Source organism: Opisthocomus hoazin, chromosome Z, assembly GCF_030867145.1.
Source record: "Opisthocomus hoazin isolate bOpiHoa1 chromosome Z, bOpiHoa1.hap1, whole genome shotgun sequence".
Taxonomy (NCBI): domain Eukaryota; kingdom Metazoa; phylum Chordata; class Aves; order Opisthocomiformes; family Opisthocomidae; genus Opisthocomus; species Opisthocomus hoazin.
In genome coordinates, this window is record NC_134454.1 from 47,255,168 (window position 1) to 47,278,869 (window position 23,702).

The 23,702-nt window shown below is 41.6% G+C and overlaps 1 protein-coding gene across 1 annotated transcript; it reads left to right on the top strand.

Annotated features, from left to right (window-relative positions):
- The first annotated feature begins 19,001 nt into the window (after positions 1–19,001).
- On the top strand, positions 19,002–23,228 carry CRIPTO (cripto, EGF-CFC family member). The gene is made up of 6 exons (XM_075411467.1): positions 19,002–19,114; positions 19,597–19,646; positions 19,761–19,937; positions 20,840–20,954; positions 21,057–21,166; positions 23,104–23,228. The coding sequence occupies exons 1-6, from the start codon at positions 19,002–19,004 to the stop codon at positions 23,226–23,228; spliced, it is 690 nt and encodes a 229-aa protein (XP_075267582.1).
- Positions 23,229–23,702: the final 474 nt, after the last annotated feature.

Below are 23,702 nucleotides of genomic sequence, written 5' to 3' on the forward strand. Positions count from 1 at the left end.
TCCGTAAAGGAACTGAATCGAATTGAAGAGCTGCAGTCGGCAGGGACCCGCAATGGTCATCTAATGCAGCTGCCTGAGCACTCCAGGGCTGACTAAAAGTTCAAGGATACTATTGTCCAAACACATCTTTCTAGGGCACTGACAGGCGTGGGGCATTGACCAGCTCTCTAGGCGGTAGAGAAATGCTTCCTAGTGTCCAGTCTAAACCTGCCCTGATGCAGCTTCGAAACCTTCCCATATGCCTTGTCGCTGTGTCCCAGGGAGAGGAGATCTGTACCACCCCCTCCATGTCCCCTCCTCAGGAAGCTGTAGAGAGCAATGAGGTTGCTCCAGACAAACTCAGAGTCCTCAGCCGCTCCTCACAGGACATGCCTTCCAGCCCTTCCACCAGCTTTGTTGCCCTTCTCTGGACGCATCCAATGACCTTCACATCCTTCTTAAATTATAGGCCCCAGAACTGCACACTAGTCCGGGTGAGGCCGCACAATGCTGAACACCGCAGGATGATCCCCTCTGTTGGCCGTCTGGCCATGCTGTGTTTAATGCACCCCAGGGTGCAGAGGTTTGCCCTCTGAGCTGCCAGGGCACGCTGCTGGCTCACACTGAGCCTGCTGTCAGCCAGCAACCCCAGGTCCCTTGCTGCAGGGCTGCTCGCCAGCCACTCCTCTCCCAGTTTGTACCTGTGTCTGGAGTTACTCCATCCCAGGTGCAGAATCTGGCATTTGTTCTTGTTACAGTTCATGCCACTGATAATTGCCTGATGCTCCATTCTATCTAGATCCCTCTGCAAGGCCTCTTGTCCCTCAAGAGAGTCAACAGCAGCTCCCAGCTTGGTGTCATCAGCAAGCTTGCTAATGGTGCATTCAACTCCTGCATCCAGACCCTTGATAAACATGTGGAACAGAACCGGCCCTACGATCGAGCCCTGAGGAACACCGCTAGTGACTGGTCACCAGACAGATGTAGCCCCGTTCACTACAACACCCAGAGCCCTGCCTTTCAGCCAGTTCTTCACATGGTGCAGTGTGTACCTGCTCATCTCACAGCTGGCCAGCTTGTCCAGAAGGATGCTGTGAGGGACGGTATCAAAAGCCTTACTAAAATCCAGAAAAACTATTGTCTGCTGCCTTCCCTTCACCCACTAGGCAAGTGACCTTATCATAGAACGGTATCAAATTAGTTAAACAGGACTATCACTTTGTGAACTATGTTAACTGTGTCTCATGATTGCATTGCTATTTAAATGCCTTTCAAGGACTGTGGCAGCTGCATAGTGACATATCATAAATTTTAAAAATAGTTGGTAGTTAAAGACTGACATTTTTTCAGCTTAAACTGCCTTTTCTTCCTTTGTGCCTCCTGAATTTTTGCAACAATCATACATATCCTATCATAATGCACTCAGTCCTTCTCCCTGATAGGCAATGAACTGAAAATAACAAAAACTCAAATGCTGAAGTTCACTCCAACTAACAACCTTTGCTATAGCACCTATAAATATAAGCTAGTTACAGATAATAAACTGGTTGTCTAGTTCATCCTTCCAATTACTTTTTCAGAGATCTGAGCTATTACACCAGCATAATAAATCCAGACAGATGTCATTAATTTCAGCACTCAGGCTAGACATCCACAAAAAGGAAGCAGAATTTGGGCCTTTAAATATTCAGAATTTATACTGATTACAGTCTTAAGTCTTTGACCTTTTGGAACACTGAAATCTTACACCCACAGAATTAACAAGCATTTAATAAATTTCTAGTTCTTTCTTTTTTTGTATTTCATTAACAGCCCAAGAGTTTACTTATATGAAAAGTTTGATGTTTATAATCAAAAAGCAAGTACCAAGTAAGATCCTAAAAAATCTTAAGTTCACCAAAATGAATCAGTGAGAAATCTAGAATTCAGAATTTCAGTTTTCTGAGACAGGATAAGGACAATGTAATCCAGGTACAATAAAATTTTGGCTACCTGGGTACACGTATGTAAAACAACGCAGAAACTAAAATTTTTATGCTGTTAGTGGAACATTTCTAAAGTATATTTACTAATAAGCTCTCTTTTTTTAAAACGAAACTAATGGGTTTGACCTAAAGCAAAGAAGAGAAAAATCTCTAAAACAGGCCTTTGCTGATTTTTCAAGCCAAAGAGCAAAACAGCTGTTTCAGCACGTATCTTCTGTTGCATTCTGCTAGATTTCAGGAGGTGCTTGGGTAAAAGAACAGTCAGTCCACATCTTTCCCACTACTTGAGACCAAATAGCTGATACAGAAGTCATCCAAGCAAGCTGAGACCACAGGAGATGTTAATTAGAAAGTGCTGGTCTCTCTAGCTGAATACAGGCTCCTCTCTAGGAAGATTAATCTACAATGAAATTATGGATAAATCCATGCTGGGTATTAAATAATGAATGTGGAAAATTGCACAGGTGTAAAGAAGAGCTATAATCCATAGTGTGGGTTACCTGCTGTTAACTTCCTTGTCATTATTCACAGGCAAGCACTACCTAGACCAACGTCAAAACACTTTTCTCAGTCTAACACTTTTGTGTGTATAGCCAACACAAGTGCACAGCAGTCTTTAAGGAATCAAGTCACCATACCTCTTTAGCTGACTGAATTAAAATAATGTTCTGATTCTGAGCTGATACCCATCTTTATACAAACAGCTGCTTATCTAGAAATGGAAAATCTGTTATTCAGCATGAACAGCTCCCATTCACTTCTCTCACTCCCAAGCTGAGAGCTGTAAGCACCACGTTAAAGCTTACGTATCAGCAAGGGCATACTTTACCACTGCTACTGAAGCTGTGCCAGCACAGGAGTGCACCGAACTAGAGAGGAACTAGAGAGTTATACTTCTGATTTACTTTGGTGTTAAGTGCACTCATTTTCAAAGCAGAGATCTGGGCTACCAGTCTTCGTTTACAGATTTCTTTCTGATTTGCATAGAGACAGTTAAGACAAAAATACATACATTTGTCACTGCACAAGAAGTACAGATTTATGCCTCCTGCTCTCTGTAGCCCATGGGTCTTTTTAGAACATAGGAATGTAGCTTCAAAAGAGCACTTTACAAGTTTAGACCCACTTTCTGCTATGAATCAAGCCTGTAGTTGTGTGGTAGGGTCATTCTCACCAGATCTAGAAGAAATGAGTTTAAATTTCCTTGGGCTAGAATACATGTCTCCAGTCACCTCCTGTCTAAAACTATGGTATAATAACTCTTATCAATAAAATATTCAGAATGGAGGTGCACAAAAGTCCCGCAGATCAAGTGTGTTGAATCTGACAGCTCATGAGACACAAGCAGAGCGAAACTAGGAAAGCACTCTGAACACCCAAGCTCTATGTGTCACTTACAGGAACAAACTAAGCGTAAGATATTCAGAGCTCCTCAGTACCCTCTGGTATTTAAACGAGCAAGTTAGTTATCCTTCTGCCTTATAGTCATACAGTGTCTCATCCTGTTCCTATAGACACAAGAAGGATCCGATCTTTGCCTTAAGACTGGCAAGAAAGAAAAGTTGAAAGCAGACATTTTGCTTTTCTGTGGCTTTTAATAACCTCGCTATAGCTTCTTCTCCTTGATGCAGTCCTGGCAGATCCAGTGATCCTTTTTCATTATTAGCACAGATACTGTTCTTTCTGTGGGCATTTAAGAGAAAGCCATTCAACTCTTTCACTGCGTCAAGGAAATCTTAAACCTTTCACTAGCCAAGGCAGCAGCTCAGGCTTTAGCAGGTGCGACCTTGGTAGCCCCACCAGATGAGCTGCTGGGGGAAGTTCAGTCAGAAGAGACATTCAAGCAGAACCTTTACCTGTGAAGCAACAAGCTGGTGCTCAGGCTTTGGGCATTTTGTTGAATACTTCGTAACAACCCCAGGTGGAGCAATAGCATTGACAGGATTCCATGAGGTATGGAAATCCTTGATATGCACACACTCAAATCCTCCTGTATGTGATATAGGGAGCTTTTATTCTGTACACCTTCTACCTACCACACAGCCCAGTCAATGTGTCCCAGGCATTTTACCCTCACTGTGCTTATATTTTGGGCAGTAATTTCCCACACCAAGATGTAGGAACCCTCAAAGCAGTGTAACAAGTAATCACGTGCTAGTTGCTTCGCAGCAATTGCACAGATACTTGTTCCGATTATGCAGTGAGTATGAAATTCACTGCCCTTTGCTGAAAAAAGTGTCATTTTCAATTCCATAAGTTAATAGTTTATATATGAGCCTGCCTGTACCTCACAGCAAATACTAGGTTATCCAAGGAAGCGTGCATTTTGTATCTGTTTAATTTGAACTCATTTAGGAAAAGAAGATATTACTAATCAACCCTGAAATTTTTGGTGTCCTCACTTTCAGGGAAATCATGGCTTACAGCAAATGCTTTACAAGGCACTGTCTGTATAGAGCTGCATGGGTGGAGAACCTGGTGAATTCAAGAACTGCATGAAGATTATTACAATAAGATACAAGTTCTACAGATGAGATATGGCAGGACAGACCAGACTGACAGGCTAAGAAAGACATTTATAAGACATGTAAGGGGCAGTACCTCTCCTGCTTTCCTCCTCTCTTTGTGTTTGTGCTGGGCTCCATCTCAGCTCAGGCTGCCACTTATGAGAAGTAGCCTCAGAGCTGCTGGGGCAAGGAGAAAAGCTCACTACAAACTATACTGCACTTTGTCCTGGAGCCTGTGCTCAGTAGTCCCTAACACACCTGCCTTGAAAACTACAGTCTGGTTTCAAAGTCCCAAGGCTTTGCAGTTTGTTTCTATTGCACTTCTTTATTTCCCTGGTGGGGAAAAAAAGACCTCTGGGCACCTCCAAGCAAACAATAGACTGTGGAAGTAAAGTTGCGTGACTGGACTCAAAACCTAAGCTTTTCAAATTTTTAACAAGATTTTTAAATTTCCTTCTTCCCCCTGTCCTCAGGGTATTTTTCATTTTTTGTTTTGTTCGGACTACACTTTCAACAGGAAAAAAATATAAACTGATAAATGCTAACTTCAAGGAAACTTTCCCCACACAGACTCTTTTCCATATATTCAAACGCAAATAGGAGCCAAACCTGGATTTCAAAATTTTAGAAGTTTTCCTGTCAATAACGGTAAAGCTTAGTGAGTGTGTGTGCATACGTATGCGCTAAACTGCACAGCTGACAGATCTTTCATGACGGGAGCGAAGAAGCCTGGTGGTTGCAAAATAAACAAACTAATTAACACGAGTTAGTTTTAAAACTCCATCCTTGTAAAGCAATATGACAGTAACAGAGATTACACTCCAGTCCAGATGTCTTGCAGAGAGGGAAACAGATTAGATTTCATTTCATTGCCTGCAGGCTTTTCTTTAAGCTTTTTTTCTAAACTTCCATCCAAACATCATCCCTCATTTCCCTTGACAGCTTCTGTTGTTTTTTGTTCTTATTTGATCCTACATTTTATCATGTGGCTTCAGAAAACAGTTCAGAGCCATTTTTGGTTTCACAATTCTTAATGTCCTGGTACAGTGAGCAAAAAATCCAAGCTGTGTTGACTCCAGCCACATATTGAAGCTGCAGCCTATAACTGCTGCAGTACTCATAGCCGTGGCATCATTCTTGCCTTTGCCCAGAAACACTGCCTAATACACCTCCAGGGCCACATGCAGCCCTAGCACAAACAGGGCACAACCTTGGCCATCTTCTTCATGCACAGCAATTACGTGACAGAACTGCATGTTCTTTAACTGCTGTATCGTGCTACTGTTTGCCTCCCTCCACCTCCCCACGTCCACACATGGGAATCAGAAGAAAGAACTGGGCAGCAGAGCCAAACTAAGAGCATCAAAAAAGATCCATCTTGGAAATCTGTCCCTGGATGTGACCTGGCCAGCTTCTGTTTGGTTCATTGTGATTGCAACACACTGCATGCATCAAATCACTTCCACCATGAATATGAACTGGTTGACAAAGTATTGCTAGCTATTCATGAGATAATACCTTTTGTCTGCATTAGGCAGTTGCACTGGAATAAAATGAGAGAAAAAAATTAAAATGTGCTCCACTACCAACTGTTTAATTGCAGTTAGCTTCTGTGGGAAGAACTGGCGTTGACTAACCCAGCAAAAGTGCTCTGCATTTCTGTCAAACAGACTGTCATGACTGCAAACATAGGCACAGCAAAATCATGTTCACTACTTTTTTTTACAATTATAAAGTAAGTAAATAAAAAAAGAGCTAAGTGATCATTTTTGCTTATGTTAACCATGCAGGAGAAACAACTTGACAAAGACAATCTACCCATAACCCATTTAATTTTGCACAAAACATGCTAAAACAGAGTGAATCCAAGTACTGTGCTATGTATGCCCTGGATGCCAGACATGCTCTGACATCAGAAATGAAGAAGCTCAGAAATGGCCTAGACGCGGCCAAGAACTGACACCAGACATAAGCCCACAGTCTGAGCAACTGTATCCAACCTCCTTTCCACTCCTGATTTCTGCAGCCGTTCAGCGAAGCAGTTAACTCAATGTAATACTTGCAAAACAAAACCAAACTCATTACAGAAACAACTTCAGTTAGTGCAGTGCCCTTTGATGGCTTTTTTCCCTACATTCTGATTCCAAAATGGGCATAGAACTTTTTTTTGGCTTTATGCTCTCCCCAGTTCTCACTTTTTAGGCCACAGCAGGTTTTTAGCCACCCAGTGTGAGTATGAGAGTAGAAGGTTAGAAAATGCTTGCAATCAAATGAAAGGCAAAGGTTGTGTTGGGACTGTGAAGAGAATAGAAGGGCTTTGGATTCTTGCTGCAGAAACATTGAGAACCTTCTTTCCCTCTCTGTTCAAAAAAAGAAAAAAATGAATGGATGCCACTTGATAACTATTATTTTCTACTAGTTTCTTTACCAGCATTTACACAATAAGCAGACATGGGTCAATAAAAAGATCAATAATAAGAATTAAAGCTAAGGATATTAAAATTGCCATAATTACATTCCAGACAGAGCTGGGCAGAAAATTGATTCCCTGTCCTGCAAATGTTGAGATGTAAAACATACTCCTGTTTTGCATCAGGACAAAGCCATGGCTTTTCTTTCCCTTTTTCAAAAAAAAAAGAAAAAAAAAAACAGCAAGAAAATATGCAAGACACAAAAGACAGAGGAAGGCAGAAACAGATGACCAGAGATAGGCTTTGAAATAGCTAATAGACTTTTGGCTAGGACACTAAAATTAGATTTCTGTGAAAACTCATGTCAATTCCTTAGGCTAAATCAGAAAAAAGTAGGAATCCAAACCTAGGTCTCACAAATCCCAGCTGAGAGCTACAACTGTCAAGTTATTTCCCTTTTTTGAAGGTGAGTCCCTGTTCCTGAACAATGCTCTGTCAAAACAATGCATTTCCACAGCACCTCATTTGGACACCAGGCCTTTTCCAATTTGTCAATATTTCCAACCAGCCATAGTTACAGGACTGCATCCACATTGTCAGACTCACAGAATGGTTTCCTGGGGCTACGTCTATGCAAGTCCAGAAATTCAACCTGGCATAAAGACAGAGCATTTTAATATTTTTTTCTTTCACATCCAAAGATGAGTCTTTTTCTTGCAAAATGGACACTTGGGAACGGACATAGTTTCTGACAGAGTGAAACCTTAATACAGAATAAGCTATACTGACAGCAGGACCCTGCTTTTAAAACAATATAACAAACCCTTTATTTGAATTTTTGACAACAGATCATTTTTCAATATGGTTGTGATTTTTCTGTCCTTTACTCCCTACCAGAGGTTCAATTCCTGTTCAGGAGCAATAACAACTTAAAATGTTCCCATTTCCTTTTCTCTTTCCTCCAGTCTCCACAGCAGGCTACAACTTCCTCTCAGACATTCTACTCAAGTATTTGGGAGACTATGCTGTAAACTAGCTGGGAGAAAGTGATCAGATTGAAAAATAAACTCTCCTGCAAAATCTCTTATTTATCGTCCTCCTTTTTTTTGGTACAAATTCACAGGCAGTTCTTTACAAGACAGAAAGTTAAGCTGGAGTAGAAGCCAGGAAGTTGTAGCTCACAGTTTCACTGATCTCTGGGATGGAGATATTTCATGCTCACGCTGACCTCTCCTTTATGGGCAATGTCAAGCTCACATTCAGTCCCTATGGTCCCAGAACAACAACATGACACCAGCAACTCTAGCTTCTCAGAACCGCATTGAGGTGCGGTGAAATCCTGTGGCAAAAACAAGCCTGCAGCCTTAATGCCACCCACACCAGTACTGCCCAGTGTGGTCTGAGCACCACTCACCTAAAAGAGACAAATTTACTATATCTAGTGTATGTAACAGTACCGTATACAGCCTACACATTTTGTCAACCTGATTTCTCAAGGTTGCCCTTTATGGAGTATACAGTATTTTCTGTTTTCTTTCTGTGCATCACTAAAATGGTCCTTGTGATTTGTTGGGGTTTTTTAAGTGTAATTTTTTCATCAGACAACTCTTCTTGTCTAACATCGCAAGCCAGCACTAAGAGTTTCTAGACAGAGTCTTTCTGAGATGGCAATCTATGCAGAAGGAGTCTTTTCACAGCTGGAGGAAAAGGGATGTATGCAAAAGTCTGTAGAACAGCAGAAAAACCCTTCAGGAGAAACATCTAATACCAGATCCCCCCAAATATTTTTTGAGTATGCTTGGTATTCTGTCTTGTTAGTATATATGAAAGTCTTCTGTTACCAGGAAAGTGACAGAGTGGATGTAAGGGAACAGATGTGGCACAGCTTATTGAAATGGCTCTTTCAGACAAAATGAGATACTGTTCTGGCCCTTTGATCTGCAGAGGGTTGTGGATGCTTCCTCCAACCTCCTAATGCTGCAAAACTGTCAGCTGCTAATGAAGAGATAGACCGGCATGCCACAGAGTAACTCTGCACGCTGAGAACTGCCTCTTCTCGGCCGTGCCGCTCTGCACAGGCTACAGGACAGCAAGTGCAGGCGTGCACCAACGCCTCCCAGGCACGAGCCCACGAAAGGCGGAAACAGGGAACTTCCAGCAGCTGTTAACCGAGGTGAGCGGGGTACACCCCACTACATTAAAGTTAGCACTGGGGCAATTTTGACAGAGAGACAACAGAGAGATTCAGTGCTAGAGAAAGCAAAACAACCAGACCAAAGATCAGGCTTATAAATTAGCAGTGGTTGGTAGAAAAGTGCTTTGAAAAGTAGCTATTCATTTCCCCTTTTCTCCTTCTTTAACTTGAAATTGTGATGCTAAGAGTTATTCTAAGTAGCTAGTGATCTATAAGCTTCAGAGAGCAGAGACTTTCTTACTTGTCAATATTTGATTGCACCTATCTCAACAGAGTCCTAGATAATGACAAGGCCCTGGCTGACAGCCGCCAAGCTGAGCAGCAGTAATGCCCAGCAGAAACATAAAATGCAAACTGTATTGACTGGTGAGAGGTTAGCCTCGGGACAGCCTGATGAACCTTCAGCCACTGCGATAAACTCCTGCTGATCTGTCAGCTCACTCATTGCAGGAAGGGGTAAACAAGCACACTGATCCCCAACATAGTTCTTTTCCTCCTTTGCACAAGTTTGATACCCAGTGCGTGCAGGAAGACAAAGACTAGCCTCTGATCCCGCACAGGGCCAAAGAAGCGGTACGGGCTGTCCTTGTAGGGCACATGCAGCTCTGCAGAACTCCAGCTAGTGTCTGCAGAGTTAACATAGCAGTGCGGCTTCACCTCAAGTACATATGTACTTACTTGCGGTATTTTTAAAGAAAGCACAAGCTAATTGGAGACAGTTCTCTCAGAGTAAAATCACAGTGAAGACAAGATGCATAAAAATTATTGTCACTCAAGGTCAGGCACACATAGATGGGCATTGGATCAGATTGCTAGCTGGGTGTTAAAATACGTCCTAAAAGCAGTGCTAGACTAAATAGTCATTAATGTAGCTCTGCATCTAATTTGCAAATTAACTTTCCAGAAGTTTTGCAGCAGTTTATAGGTGGAAACCATAATTTTAATAAGAGCACATAAGACATGTGCATGCAAGTACAGCTATCTCACTGTCAGGTCGGTGGGCACGGGTGCTTCAGTGACATTACCCCCAGCTGCACAAGCACTGTCTCCAGCTAATACAACACTTCCATACATCTGAGGGTGTATCACGATTACATGGTTCCTTCACCCAGATCTGGGATTATGTTCTTCTCCCACAAAAGTTTCTGGGTTTATTGTTTTGAACACAGTCTGTTCTGTTGAATAGATTTAACCTTTCACAAATACACACATAGCCAGGGAAAGGACTGTAGAAAAGATTTTATACTGCTAGAGAAACATCAACACAATTTATTGAAAGAAGAAAGCGTTTTTTTCTTGTCAATTTTTATGTGTGGAAATGAAGGACACTTTTCCAAAAGATAAACTGTTACTGGCCCCTGGAAATCTGTGCTCCTGTAAAAACAGGAAGATTTAGCAGAGCAAATGGTAGATTTTCACTTAAAGAGGAAGTTTATAAGTGCTCCCAGAGCATCCATTAAGTACGAGTTGAAATGAATTAAGCTAGGCCAAGTTTCACCATAAATGTTAAACACATACTCATCTCAAGCTGTAAAGTTGTCCCAAATTCACAGATATTTTCTCTGTTGTCATTGCCTGGGATGAAGTTTACTACTCACTAGAATTCCCCAACTATTTCTTTTTCATCTTTAGCCAAACTAAACTGCATTAACAAAATGTGTACACACCACGTTCTCATTTCAGGTCTCTGTGTCCCTTGGAGACTGAGGATGCAGTGCTAATCTATTAAAATGGTCCAACCTTTTTTTACCCCTAAAGGTGGGTACAAGCAAACTCTGTTGAAAACTCAGTGTATTTACAGAATTTTTGTCTTCTGCTTCAGTCATTCAGGCGTGCCATATTCAGAGAAGGTCAGCACATGGGAGAAGGTTTCATTTAAATACAGTTATTTTAATTCCTCTTTTTTGCAAGGCTTCCCTCTATGTTTGATCTGTAAAAGGCCCAAATTCATACAAAATACTTCGAAACTTGTATTTTTTCTCTGCTGTGAATGATGGCCCGAGCAATTTGTGTAGGACAACAGAAGATATAGAAGTCTGTAGGAGAGGAAGCAAGGCAGGAAGCTCATAAAAATCAGCTTTTCTGCCCCCCCCCCCCCCCCATGTAACATATATGTATGTTACTTTTGCATATATATACACATGTGCATCACAGTGTGAAACTGCAGCTGGCATCCTGTCCTGTGCCCTTCATAGTCCTCATTATCACGTGAAACTTTGTGTTCCAGAAAAATCTTCTGTCAATTTACCATTCCTGGCTTCCAGAAGTTCCTCCTCAAAACGGTCAGTGTTAGAGCAGTCACATCATTAATATAATTGCTCACAATATACTCATGGAAGGTGACTCAGACTATTTCTACCCTCTTGTCTTCAGGGAATTATACTAACAACATTCATGCCCGTAACTGCTGGTTTCTGTGGCAGAGTGACTGTCCTGTCACGCCAGCATCACATTGTTCCTAACCTGCAGGGTAACTACAAAAATGGGTTGCCACAATATGTGTCTCCAGTCCCAACAAACAAATGCCATCAAGCAGAGTTTGTCCTAATTAGTTATGTCACTTGTTAAGTGTTTCTTCTCACCGTATAGCCATGCTTAAAAAAAAAAGTTTCACTGTTTGCAGACACTTGGTAGCAGACTATGGAATTACACCAGTCACTTTTCCTTAAACCTGTAATGACCCCTCCCAAATCCAAAGGGAAAAGTGATGTCAGAAGGCTAATCCCCAAATCAAGTGTGTCTTGAGACACGGTCTGTCCCTAACAGCAGGGCTCTATCTGTACAGATCCCACTATTGCTTTTGCTTTCCGCCATGTTAATCCAACTGTCAGTGCAGAGCCCTCCAGCACACTGGAGTCAACCTTTGCAGAAAGAGAGATGGTTCCTTTCCTTCTGTAGTCCCATGTGCGATCTAACGGCTTAAAACAACCCTTCTACTCAATCCCACTCATGGGATTTCTAGTTTGTTCTTTATAATGGGACTTTCGTATTCTCAGAAGCAATTCACAGACTGTCCCTGACATCCGAAGCCTAAAAACTTGCAAAACTGTCTTTTTATATGGCAAACCATTCTGAGTGCCTGGATCAAGATACCAAAATTTGGCCTTTGTTGACAAGTGCAGCTTTCCCCAAGCATCACTACTTATGTGCCAGCTCTGGTATACAGACGTGTTTTAGAGACACTAGCCTATGCAACTCCAGTTCAATTCACGCAGTTCCCCAGTTAGTATGGAGCAAAAATTAAGCCAATTTAATGGCAGATGTTCAACTTCAACACACTGCTCCCAGAAAAGTAACCTGGAGCACAAGCCATCTGCAAACAGTGCCACATGAGCACATTTTGAATTGCTGGGCCAGGGCCAAACTGGGAATCAGGGCTGGCACAGGGGACAGGAGCCCTCAAGTGAAGCAATAGACTGGAGACAAAAGGAAGGCCTGGACAGCAGTATAAATTATAGCATAGAGTTTTGTTTCTATTTTAATTGATACTAACATTTAACTGCTCTTATCATAGATTAAAATAACCACTGGATCTCTCACTTCTGTCTGCCATCTCTGATGCCTACAGGGATAACTCTTCAAGAAGCGTCAAACCTGTTCTTTACACATATCTCATCACCAATACACACTTTTGCAAAGTGACTTTTATACATATACACAAGCTGCTTTCTGCTTTGTATTCGAAACAGTGAATTCAAGGAGGGGATAAAAAAGAAGGATGAAGAAAGATGCCATGGTTTAGCATGATCTAATACCTCATCACACTTGAAAAGATGTCCTGCCCACCCCCTTCCTTCAATGCCTGGTTCCCAGCTACACATTCCTTCACCCCTCCACATGTTAGCTCCAGCACTCACTTGCTGAGATGTTTCAATTCATAAGCTAAAAAACTAGCCTAGAAAAAAAGGTAGACAGGTTTATTTCAGGTTAACAAATGGATTCAGCTCTGTAAGAGGTCCAATGCCACTATAGTCATTGCAAATCTCAGCATAGTCTTGACTTGGGAATTAGCCTTCCAACACTGGCTCAGCTTTAACATGTAGCTTCATCTTCAAGAAATGCCAGCATCCTTGGATAGCTTGCAGGTCAAAGGAAAGATTTGTGCAGAGGGTTCCACTCATGGCTGCCTGGGATATGCACCCCCATCACTGAATTATGGTGTGGGATCACTGCATCATCCAGTACTCCTTCAAGGCTGCTAGGAAATTCCTAGTTTGTATCATGCCGCATAAACCCCGAAGGCTTTCTGGGGTCACATCCTACTGCAGCACTATTAACAACAGGCTAAGGCACACTGCAATACTACCAGATGAAAACAGTGGGGGAAACCCCTGACAGCTATTCAACCTTTGAATTGCTTCTGTCTTTACTGCTAGGGTGGATCACCTGACTGAGTGAAAATTTCACTCTGGTTTCAGCTGACAGCACCAAACAAGACTGCTAAGCCAGGTCAAAATATGCCATTAAACTCAAGAAACTGCGTTTTGTATATGGAAAAGATAGATTTCCAGATAGATGCCTAAGGTAATTTTGAAAGGGAGATATAGCTTGAGTGCATTACTGCACTAATCCTGTGTCCCCAAACGGCCGTTTAGTAAGACTGCACAAGACTTGGTAAGATTTATGCAGATAAAAAGAACTCATTCTTAAACATGGAATGTTGACACAGCTTCCTGAATGGTGGACAAGACAGTGACACACAGCTGACAGCACGTGGATGAGAAGTGGATTCAGCTAAAAGTGTGCTAAAGCTCAGCACTACTAACTCTACAAAAATACTTTCTGGCTCTCTGCAGAACCTGGGGTGGTTAAAAGCATCATCTCTTCCAACTACAAAATAAATAACTGTGCAAAATTTCCTTTTCCTGAGTACTTTCTTTTTCTTCAACAAAATACTAAAACTCCTTTTATTTGAAGAAGAAGAAGAAAAGAAGTCTCAGCCTTGCAGTCTCCTGGTGTTTGTGTTGGTTCATTTGCCAAAGAACCTTTCCCTCAGAAGAAGATAACCAGGATCTTCTTATCACTTCCCTTGTGTACTGGCAGATTATTTTTTTTTGCTGCACACAAAAGACGTAAACTACATTCACACTCATTACAAAAGCCTTTCATTATCATATTGATTTTTTTTCATCACATTTATGACTAACCATTAGGCTTGGTACAGAGAAAACCTACAGGATGCTCTGTTATGAGGCTGGGTTTATTCCGTAAACCTATGTCAGTCCATGAGAAAGCATTACATCTTCGTACAACATCTGCATAAGGTTCCCTCTCCAAAGGACAGCTGTAGCTGTTTCCTTTAATTTGGTAATATCACTCCCATCTTGTTTGTACTAACTTTCATCCATATGCTGTCAGAGAGATGCGGGATCGCTGCTCTACTCCTCCATCAGTGCTAATAGGATGAGAGCATAGAAGGTGGTATCATTATCATGTGGATATATTGGCTGCGGTTTATTTCCTAGGGAGGGGAACACTAGTTTAAATTTATGAACTGAAATCTATTTACAAATTCCACAGTCAATTTAATCTGGTATAAATCAGCTCTGCTACAGAAAGTAGCTGCCCATCACACAGCCATGGCTGCTTATCCCTGCCTCCTGCCTCTGCCAGCACTAGTGCTCATGTGGCGAACCATATCAGGCAACTGATCCAGCGGAAAACTAACTTTTTTTTATTGCCAGCTGAGTTTTCATTCAGATAAACTCCCTACTCCAGCTCACTCATGGCTGCACAAACAGTAATGGCAGTGTCGGGGAGGCAGTACAAACAATCAGCCCATCGTGTAGGACAGAGGGGGACTCATCTTTTTAGCGGCAGCAGACGTTTATCCTGCTTAGGTTGGCCATGGACCTGTGGCATTAGTTAAACTGATGCCAGTCACTGTATGGATTATCTTATTTTCCTGTTTCGTACTTCCTCAAGTGAATTCGTGGCACATTCCAACAAAACCAATGTAAGCCATACTTCTCCTGCAGTAAAAAAATCTGCTCGGGGCATTTATATTGCATATTTGAATCAGCTCAAGCTCTTGTGCCTGTGTATGATCTCCACTTCATACATAGACAGAGATGGACAAGCAACAACAGCAATCCCTACACGATCCTACAGGAAATTTCTGGCAGTAATCAGAGCTGGTCTAACCAAGCCATGTCAAGAAAGTTCTGTGACACCGTAAAAATCATTCAGTCCTGCTGTGTTTAAGTTTTACATAGCCTTTAGAAAGCAAGAACACCTGGGTAGCTGTCAGAAGTCCTAGTAGCAGCTGTAGCCAACAAAAAATAAACAAATAAAAATAAAAATCTCAAGTTGGCTAGTATTAGGTTTTTCCATCCAGAATCCTTACCATTTAATTAGTTTAGCACACTCTGAGAGCTCCCAGCCTAGACTGCCTGGGATCTGCTCTTTCTTCAGAGAACTGTAAGTCACCCAGGCTGACAGCTTTCCTGCACAGAACTCTCTATTTCCAAGGTTTCAATAAATGTCCAGGGAGCATAATTGCTTTCGATCATTTTCCATAACACCCTGCATAACTGATTTAACTTTGCCTAATCTGGTTAGGGATCTGGTCCCAGCCCTAAGCAGGAATTTGGGAACCTAAATCTTTCTAGTCAGCAGACACTTCGTCTGCTCTGGCCATCGTTGAACTTTGCATACCCCTGAGCAGGCTTTCCAGCACAGCTCCCTTAAGCCAGGGACATCCAAATTTTCCTTATCCTTGTTTCTTTTTTATTCACTGCTGCCTCCAGTCTTTAGGCATCTACTGATCCAGAAGCTCTCAGAAATGCTGAGTACAGGATTACACAGGAATACAGTTGGTATGAAACACTAATATATCAAAAAACCAGCATGTATCACCTACACTTCAGCTTTCAGTGCAGTGGTCCACTTGCATGTTGGGAAACAGTGACAGAAGACGTAGGCTACAGACCTACAGTTCCCTGGATGAGCACAAGAGGGTTTCTGTGGACTAATAAATTAACACCATGTTTTCCTACCACCCTTATCCATATAGGCTACTTGACCTGCTGTCGGAACTAACCACACGGAAGGCCCCTAACTGATGGTTAACCATCTCCTGCATACACAGGGCTTGACCGAAATGCTCAGGACCAGCTCTTTGGTTGGCTCCACTCTTATCTTACTTGAAGCTGATAAAAGGGTGTGTTTACCCTCACTGCAGCTCCTTGCAAATCCCTGGGCAGAAGCAATCACTTTATGGCAGATTCTGTTAACAATAAACAGCAGCGCTTTTCCGCCGTGTCACACCAATCTCACCTCTGCAGGGCAGTCAGCAAACAGCAGCAGCTCAGTAATTTACGTTACCCTCATTCCTATGTATGCCTTGCTGGTGAGGCTGTAGGGAGAAGGAAGGAAGAAACAAGGTATCACAGTGAGAAATGCTTACCAACTGCTTTACAGCTCCCCAGGTTGTTAGCTCTTGCAGTTATAGGGGTGACTTCTGATCTTAAACAAATGGCGCAGGCTGAGAAAATTGATCAATATTTCTTTACCAGCACCCCCATTTCGAAAGCTACCTCCAGTATAGGGCTAGGAATCTGATACCCAGAAAAGCTTTCAGGAGAACTATATTGACACTGCATATAGTAAAAAAAAAAACAGTAAGTGTGATGTTTACTTGCCTCTGTTTATTTTTTTCTGCCTTCAGTCTATGGGAAGGGGAAAATCAAACAAACTAGTTGCTAAAGGATGGCATTTCAGTATCTCACTATTGTAACTCAAAGTGATATTACCAGTTAGACCAAATTGAAAATGAGTATTTTATTCCTAATATAGTAACAAAAAAACAGCAAACAAATGTAACTACAGCTGTTCTTTTTAAACTCAAAATACCAACCCCGTTATACAGCTAGAGAACTCGGAATCAAGAGTTGTTTGGATTGTAAGTTTTTTCCACAAGTAAATGTTTCTGCATGTTGATGAAACAAACATATGTGTTTTGTGAATACATGCAAAAATGACATCTCTCTCATTTTGTGTGAAACATCTTAGAGTCCTAATTCAGAACAGCATATGTTAGCACAACAGTATTTGAACACACGTGACAGGTTTTAAGCAAGTACCTAAACCTTAACACATATTTAGTTTAGAAGTTCTTGTGAATCACAGCAGGTAGAGGCAGACAGCATAATGATGAGAGTAAACTGTCTCTTCATAATTGTTGCTATTTAAAATCGGAAAACAAAATCCCTTCTTGAAATAAGATGATGTGATTTTTATCATAATATTCATTCTATGAAATATCTTACATACAAGTCTTAGCATAAAAGCTCTTCTACTGCTGACCTAGCTGAATTACACCCATATGTACGTCACACACTGTCCGAAAGACATGGTACTTTGGTGGTACAACTTTGGAACAAGAAATGCTTCATCTAAATCAGTTTAAATTAGTAACAAACATAAAACACACCATGAAACAATTTACCTTGAAGGTAAAGGAGTTAGCCTACTTGCACAAAAAAAGTGGTTGAATTTAGATCAGTTGGAGTCAACAGTTGTACCAGCGCTGGGAACGCCTTGTCCACTGTGATGTAGCCCAGCAGAGCACTCCCTGCAAGCATTCCCTGCAGAAACAGCCATTTCGCGTCTTCAGCCATGCACTTCTATCCTCTTGTAGGAGATCAGCGTTCCCACAGGAGGCATGAAAGAGCATGTCCTCAGAACACTCTCCATCTGCTTCTGTGCCAAGCGAGTTGACTTAATTCAGGCAGCTCTTTTGGTAAATTAAGCCAGCCTTTGTACCAAATTGGATGAGGGGTGTTCACAGCTTCCAAACCATTAGTTTAGACAGGGCAAAGCTAACAAGTGTCAGCCACAGGGAATTACAAACAACAGGAGATGGAAATGTCTTTAGCCAGTACAGCCATTTCTTCAGTGAAGGTCTGACCCATATGTATGATGCAATCATGTATCTAGCCAAGGTGTGATTTGTACTAGCTTGATTTGCATTGGTGTAGTGAAAGAACCCCTTTTCCACATGACACCCCCCAAAAAAAAAACCCAAGCTGTCTCACTGCAGTTTCTTCTTACAACTTAGGTAAAGGCCATGTACACTCTGTGGTACAGGTAGAGATATTTGAGAAAACACTGCACAGAGCTGCTTTTTTTACCACTGTCCATCTGCAGGTCTTTATGCTGATGCTGCTGTGCCATGGGAAGGTTGTGTGAGTAGTCCTAGCCCATTTCAGTGCACATGGTAAATCTCGTTATTTGCTGATATTGCACAAACTCAGATTAGGAATACTCACTATTGGGTCTAATTTTAGTAATAATAAAAAAGTTTCAAAAGGTGTTTAAAGAGTTTAACACCATTTGTGACACAACAAACCTCTGCCAAGAACCTTGTATCACTTTCTGTAGTACTCTTGGTAGACATCTCTAATGCAGGCTCTAAGCATCTGTGCTGCACAGTGGTACAAATCCCTAAAGCACAGCCCCCTGTGGAAAACCCTGGTAGAGACTAGGCACGTAGGTAGAGTTGAGGCATTTAACCGTCATTATATACCTGCTGCAGTTTATTGTAGACCTACTGGAGTTCTGCGCAACAGTTTTTTCTTCTCCATCCAGTATGTAGTGGTGCAAGGTATTTTCATCTGACTGGACTCGAGCTCTTCCCGGCTTGGGCTTTTTTGTGGTCATGGGCCCTTAAGTCTCCCCCCCAGCAGTAGGTGCCCCCAGTTTGCTCCACCCTTCAGCAGTGCATGTAAATCGGGGGCAGGCCGAGGAGTCCCAGCTCGGAGAGACGGTCCCTGCCTGTTAGGACCTCAGTGGGGGCTCAGTAAGCAGCGCAGCTGGGGACTATGTCTTTTCGATGTTGTTATAAGCTGGACGGAAAGAGAAAAGTTTCATCCACCCTCCTTTCTCCCTGTCTTGTTGCCGTGTATGGTGTGAGGACTGCTGCATGCAACAGCCTTCAGTGAGGGGCTGTGGACCTCTTGCTTCTGCTCAAGCTTTCCTGGAGAATCTCACGGGTGTTTCAGGCTGCAGGAAAATGTACTGGGGAAATCACGTTAGGTAAGGCTGCCTGAGCTGCCAGGGACCTTCTTTAGCCAAGCATGCTTTTCCTTTTAGTCGTGCTTTTTTCAGCTGATAATCCAGGAAGCTGAAAAAAATAAATGTACCTGGAACTGCGGGTGAAGTGAAGGCTAATGTTTTCCTTCTACCTTTACCGCTTTTGTAGCGGCTGGCAACAACCGAGTTGTAACGAAATGTACAGAAAGAGACATTTTTGATCGTCAGCTAGCAAATGCATGTAATGCGTAGCTTTGTGGAAGCAAGACTAATCTGTATGTCCCTGTTTTCCACCCGCGCCCCCCCCCCTCAGTTTTCAAGCTGAAATTGAGATTTTTGATATGTTAATATGAATTACTGCTGGCATAAAATATGTATAGTTTATCAGTGATTGATACGTCTTTGAAAAAGCTCCTCCCCCCATCTTGATTTTGGTGTTTGTGTCTTACTAGCACAAATTTATTTCAGCTCTTTGTTTTTTGTAGAATTCTTTTCACTATGACTCTGATCTGTCAGACTGTTCATTTAGGAAAGGGTAAGGAAATAATCCGTGCTTCGCCCCTGCTCCCCTGTGTTGCTCTTGTACAGTTACAGTAGGCATTTGCTTCATTACAAGCTCCCCTTACTTTCCGTATTTGCACTTCTCAAGGCCGTGAAAATGAAGAACGTGAAGATGATGTGGAAACTCTCACTGCCACAGTACAAAAGCAGCAGCCAAAGAACGAAGGGACTGTTGTAAATGGTCTCAGTGACATGAATCAGAGCTATGAAAGCAGAAAGCAACAGAATTCCAGGGCGTCGGTACCTTTCACTGGGATTACAGAGAGTAGGTAGCTTTATTTATTTAAACAGTGCCATAAAATTGCTTTTTAAAATATTATATGACTGTAATGCTTCGACCGTTGTCTTGGAAGATTCCAGCCGGTTGATTTTTATGTGGCCGCTCCTTTTGAATTATTCCCGTGGCCACTTAGGAAATGGTGATAAAATTTAAGGTAGAACCAGGGATGTCTTACCTGCAAAAGGTGGTAACAGAAAACGAGGAAGGATACTAGCAGTTAAGAAGGCGTTGATCCCTTAGATTTGAAAAAAATGTTTGTAAAAATTTTAAAATTATGTTTGCTTTTAAAAATTCACCATATTTCATGACCAAAAATTATTTAAAGTAATTAAAAAAAAAAAAAAGCCTGGGCTGTCTGAAAGCAACAGCAATAACAGAAAAAACACCCAAGGACAGACTTCTGTTTCCTCCCACATACATAAAGTTTTAGATTCATACTCAATCCCAGGAGTCTGAGAAAGGCTTCAGGAAGCCTTCCCTCCCATCTCTAAACTAAGCAACTCTTTCCAGTAACAAAGCTTCCTTTCTTCAAAAATAGGCACCACTTCACAGTAACAATGCCCCTTTTCTTAGCATGACTGAAACCTGCCTCTGTCAAAGTGAAATATTTCACTTGAATATGTGCTGCTGCTGTGGGACTTGCCAGGCATTGGTTCTTGACCATCCTGTAATCCCTAGTAGTTTGCTTCTAATCCTTAACTAAACAAACTGGGCTTAACTGAACAAACACTTCTAACAGGCAGATAATTTTATTGTCCCTAAAGACAATAAAACTAGATATCCTTAAGATCCTTTGGCAACTGGAGAGACCTGAGAGAACAACTGAGGAAAAGGGGAGGTTGGGAGCCCCGGGGATGCTTGGTAACCTCTGTAATATTATTTTGCAGGTAAAAAACTGAACCGACACTGCTGCCAAAACGGAGGAACCTGTATCCTAGGGGCTTTCTGTGCCTGCCTAAAGCCTTTCACTGGCAGATACTGTGAACATGATGAGCGGCAAAGGTAAAAAACAGACCAAAACCAGAGAGTGAGCAAGCTGCTCTGGATGGTTGTTTTCTGTGGTGGGATCAGGGATGTACCAAATGTCTCTCTTGTCCTTGACAGCAACTGTGGTAGCATTGCCCATGGTGCCTGGGTGCTGAAGGGCTGTTGGCTGTGTCGGTGCGGCTATGGTACACTGAACTGTCTCTCAGAAATAATGCACGATAACTGTGGTAAGGAATGGCGTTAAATCAACCGTTTTTATATTTTGGGTAACAAAATTGCCTTCTGTGAAGGTGGACTACTTGGAGGATGCTGTATGTGCTCTACTTAGACTTCTGCAGTGGCCTGCTTTGCTTCAGAGAATGCACTAATGAGACAGTAAATAATACTGCTGTTGCCTGTATAGTACATCACGTAAAATGCTTTGAGATCTTTATAATCCTGTACAGTAGGAAACTTTCTCCATTTTAACCGAAAATTACAGGCATTAAATATTTCTCTGTTTTGCAAAACCTGCAAATGCCTTTGACTTCCCACTTAACCAGGACAATTCTTGCAGCTAAACTACATCCAAGCATACAATATTGTTTTTTAGATGAGGAAAGAGAAAAAGCAGTAGCATGAGCTGGTGTGGTACAAGTAGAAACCAGTATTACACTAGAGAAAAAAGTACTGAAAATTTGCATGTTCTTACATAAGCTACTTAACACATAAATGGTGGAAAACTATTTTAAGATCTGTATCTTAATCTTCGAAATATTCTTGTACAGCGTTCTAAGACTGAGCACACCCCACAAAAAATATGTAGCCATAGTCCTGATCATTGTAAAGTAGTAGCACCTAGTCTCCTCAAAGCACTATATTACTTTATGTCAAGTCTTTGTGTATCAGCCTGTGAAAATCCCGGTATAAAGATCTGAGTATGTTTGAAAACAGTGTATCAGCCAGCATAAAAACTTGAAGGATTGCTTCACAGGTATTTATTTTCCATAACAGAGAACTAGCTACTGAGATCCAGACTATTTTCAATACTCTGAAATGACTAATAAGAGTTTATTATTATTTTATCTTCAGTGGGAAAGTTAGTGCAAAACATGCTTGCCCTTCTCCATTTGTCATGTCCTAATACCACTCTGTGCTGTGATATACTTTAATTCAGTGTGCCAGCATCACTAGTTAACAGGGTAAGAAAACAGCAGACCTAAATAATTTCGATATTCATTTGCATCCCGAGGAACTACCTTTCCTGAACAGATTACTGTCTGAGTAGCAGTGCATCGAAGCTGTGACTCCTGAGTTACACCACCAACTCAGAAGCAAATACAAATTTCAAAACTTGAGCCTCTTAGCTCCCCACGATATGCCCTGCTGTGTGGTAAGCCCACAAGTCCAAAGAAGTGAAATGCAAAAGAAAGGTGACATTCCTATCTTAGCAACCACAGACTAAAACCAAACAAACCAAAAAAAAACCCCACAAATACCACTAAACCCAAAACCCACCACCAAAACAATTTTTGCCTTGAAGTCTTCTGTATTGACGAATTATGCGTAGCACCCAGATCTTCAGAAGAGTTAAATGCTCACGTTCCCTTGGGTTTTCACCTTTGAATCAGGCCTATTGTTTCCCGTTACAAGAGCAAAAGACCTAACAGGCCTTGCCGTGCTCAGTAAAAGCAGTCTATGGCTTGCTACTCTTGAGCTCAGCTTAACATATGCAATAAAGGTGGCAGTGCAGAATCATCTATGCATTCCCTGAGCGGGGACTCTGGCTTTCACATGCATGAGGGTATGACTTTCTGCTTGTGCCAATAAATGAAACCCCTTCTTGTTAAAGGAATGGTTAAAAGGCTGCATGCAGACTTGAGTACATACCTCTTGTGAAGATCTTGCTCTTGGTTTTGCTTGGTATTTACTTTTGATTATTCTGAGATTAATGGCTGCAAGAGCTGATAAGTGCTATCTGTTGCTCCTCAAACGATCATTGATGGGACATCTATTCACATCTCTCCCCTAAGAATAGCCTCTTTGATTGGCTTTAACAGCTGATACCTTTAACTTAAGTATCTGTGAGATGTCCGAGGACTTTCAAAGTATGTGGAAAATCCTTATGGTTTAAAATTTACATATTTTACTCATTAACCATTTTAATTTCTTGATATTTTTTTAGAACTGAGATCAGAAAAGGAGGAAATTACCAGACTGTATTCTAATGGGCTAAGATTACAGCAAACAGTGTTGGCACTCTGTTGCCTGCTCACCGTCCTCCTGGAGCTCTGCTGCTGGCAGTTGTGAAACTGCACAAAAGGAAATATCTTAAGGTTGACGTAACCCTCACCATGACTCATACAACTTTTTTTCTTCTGTGAGCTACAGAAGACACTTCTAGCTGCATGTTGGGGACAGGTTAAGATGTATTAGTTAATGTTGAAAAGCTTGGTTTATTATAAATTCAGATTATATGAATGTGAAGTATTTATTATTATATTATTATTTTATTACTGCTATCAATGTCTGATTCTAACGATTCTTTAGTTCTGAAATACTGTTCTTCCAGTGGAAGCGAAAACCCCCCAATGTTCTATGCCTTAAGTATTGTAAATTATAGTAATTTCCTTTGTACACAGTACAACTATTTTTAAGAAATAAAGCTGATTTCATTTCTGAAAAGCTTTTATGTTTGGCTTTATTTAAACTCGAAAATTGTTATCTACCATTTGGCATTGTACTGCATCCTGTAACAAAACAGTGAGAAATGGGCAGGGTAGG